Genomic DNA, 2,500 nt, shown 5'->3' with positions numbered 1-2,500 from the left:
TCACCATCAGTCTCCATGACTCCATGACAAGACAAAAGCCTCCATTAACTTCCCCACTCATCCCTGTCGGCTGCCTGTCCATTCCTGGCTTCATCTCTGTCCTGCACGCACCACACCCTTTCTCCATTAACAGGCAGACAAACAGCCACACAATGCCTCACCTCCACCCTGTCCACGGCCGTCAAGAGGGGGCCGAGCTTGGCGGGGCCGAGGAACTGCGCGATGGCCGCCAGACACTCCAGCGCCGCGTGCCGCACCCGCCGCTTGGGGTCCGCCACACTGACGCTCACCCGCTCCGCCAGCCGCCTCAGGTCAAACTCATAGCTGGGGAAGGTCATGAGGGCGTAGATGATGAGGTTGAGCGAGTCCTCCCTGACGCGTGAGGAGCGGTGGGAGCTGAGAGCGTCGCAGAGTATGGGCACTACCGCGGCAGGGGAGGCGGCCTGCAGTAGCCGCCGGAAGACACGCATATTCTCTATCCGCACCACCACCTTGGAGTCGCCCACGTGCTTCCTGACGGCGTGTACCAACTGGCGAAGGTGGTCGAGCAGCGTGCCCTTGTCCAGCAGGTCAAGGAGCAGCCTGAAGATGTCCAGCACGGTGAGGGAGATGCGGAAGTTGTTGTCGTCGAAGAGGGAGTCTAGGAGCTGCAGGAAGTGAGGCAGGTGAGGCAGCAAGGGCGCGGCGTCCCCCAGGCTCTTCACCACACCACGCAGCTCCTCACACCCCTCCGCTCGCGTCTTCCAGTCCTCCTGCAGCAGTGCCAAGATTTATGGTCATTAGTTGCCTCTTCCAATCCCCCTCTTCCTCCTCCTCCTCCTCCTCTTATTTTCACCTCACTGGCTGAGACTAATGATCCTCTCGTAAACTGACCGACGCTATGATTTACTAGGAAGAGGAGGAGGAGGAGGAGGAGGAGGAGGAGGAGGAGGAGGAGGAGGAGGAGGAGGAGGAGGAGGAGGAGGAGGAAGTGGTGGTGGTGGTGGTGGTGGTGGTGGTGGTGGTGGTGGTGGTGGTGGTGGTGAAAGAAGAAGAAGAAGAAAAGAGGACAAGGAAGAAAGAAGAAGATGAAGAAGAAGAAGAAGAAGAAGAAGAAGAAGAAGAAGAAGAAGAAGAAGAAGAAGAAGAAGAAGAAGAAGAAGAAGAAGAAGAAGAAGAAGAAGAAGAAGAAGAAGAAGAAGAAGAAGAAGAAAAGAAGAAGAAGAAGAAGGAAAAGAAGAACCACAACAACAGACAACAAACAAAAATAAAAAGAAGAAGAAAGGCAGCAGGAAGAGGAGGAAAAATACACATACTTACAAAGGAATACAAAAGATAAAAGGAAGCAAGCAACAAAAATGTATATATATTGGTCATTGGGGGGTGATGGGGAGGGTGATGGGGGATTGAGGAGAGAGAGAGGAGAGAGGGAGAGGGGTAGAGGTGATGGGGAGGTGATGGGGAGTGATGGAGGAGGGGTACGTTGTTTGCAAGGCTACAAAGGTAAGGTGTGCTATTGAACCTGTGAATGGGGAAGGATAGGGGAGGGGAGGAGGAGAGAGGAGAAGGAGAGAGAGAGAGAGAGAGAGAGAGAGAGAGAGAGAGAGAGAGAGAGAGAGAGAGAGAGAGAGAGAGAGAGAGAGAGAGAGAGAGAGAGAGAGAGAGAGAGAGAGAGAGAGAGAGAGAGAGAGAGAGAGAGAGAGAGAGAGAGAGAGAGAGAGAGAGAGAGAGAGAGAATTTACCTGCCTTACTTTCAAGTCATCTTAGGTCAGATTAGATTAGTAGGTTCCTCAATTTTCTTACTTTCTTTTCTTTTTCTCACCTTCTATTCTTTCTCTCTTTATTAATTCTCCACCACCACCACCACCACCACCACCACCACCACCACCACCACCACCACCACCACACAAATACCAAACCTCAGTAACTAAATCCCTACCCCCACCCTTCTCCTCCCTCTTCCTAGACCCCCACCTCTTCATCCCTCTTCCCCTCCACGCCACATCAATAAGGAGATGTTTACTGTTAATGCAGTCTCCCCCCCCCCTTACTCCTCCCTCTCCCACTTTCTCTCCCTGCTTCCCTCCTTTTCCTCCCTCCCTCTTTCTCTCTCTCCCTCTTCCCCGCACTCCCTGTCCCTTGCTGACTAATGTGCATATGCATTCCTGGATTGCAGGAAGTGGAAGAGGAGGAGGAGGAGGAGGAGGAGGAGGAGGAGGAGGAGGAGGAGGAGGAGGAGGAGGAGGAGGAGGAGGAGGAGGAGGAGGAGGAGGAGGAGGAGGAGGAGAAGGAGGAAGAGGAAGAGGAAGAGGAAGAGGAGGAGGAGGAGGAGGAGGAGAAATAGCTAACCTAAATATTCCTACGAAGTCGTAAGAAGAAGAAGAAGAAGAAGAAGAAGAAGAAGAAGAAGAAGAAGAAGAAGAAGAAGAAGAAGAAGAAGAAGAAGAAGAAGAAGAGGAGGAGGAGGAGGAGGAGGAGGAGGAGGAGGAGGAGGAGGAGGAGGAGGGAGAAGAAGAGGCGC

General features: G+C 53.0%; 1 protein-coding gene across 18 annotated transcripts in view; it reads right to left on the bottom strand.

The window, feature by feature from the left end:
• LOC123505509 (TOG array regulator of axonemal microtubules protein 1-like) overlaps window positions 1-2,500 on the bottom strand; it is a 73,877-nt gene that overhangs the window by 54,059 nt on the left and 17,318 nt on the right. For all 18 annotated transcript variants that reach the window (XR_006675173.1, XR_006675174.1, XR_006675175.1 and 15 more), the window contains exon 3: window positions 162-752. Coding sequence is in view for 13 of the 18 variants with exons in the window: in XM_045256864.1 (XP_045112799.1) it covers window positions 162-752 (591 nt within the window). In the remaining 5 variants the exon portion in view is untranslated. The remainder of the gene's footprint in view (window positions 1-161; window positions 753-2,500) is intronic.

This window comes from Portunus trituberculatus, chromosome 18 (assembly GCF_017591435.1).
Source record: "Portunus trituberculatus isolate SZX2019 chromosome 18, ASM1759143v1, whole genome shotgun sequence".
Taxonomy (NCBI): Eukaryota; Metazoa; Arthropoda; class Malacostraca; order Decapoda; family Portunidae; genus Portunus; species Portunus trituberculatus.
The sequence above is the reverse complement of the archived record's forward strand: the minus strand, read 5'-3'. Positions and strand labels throughout refer to the sequence as shown.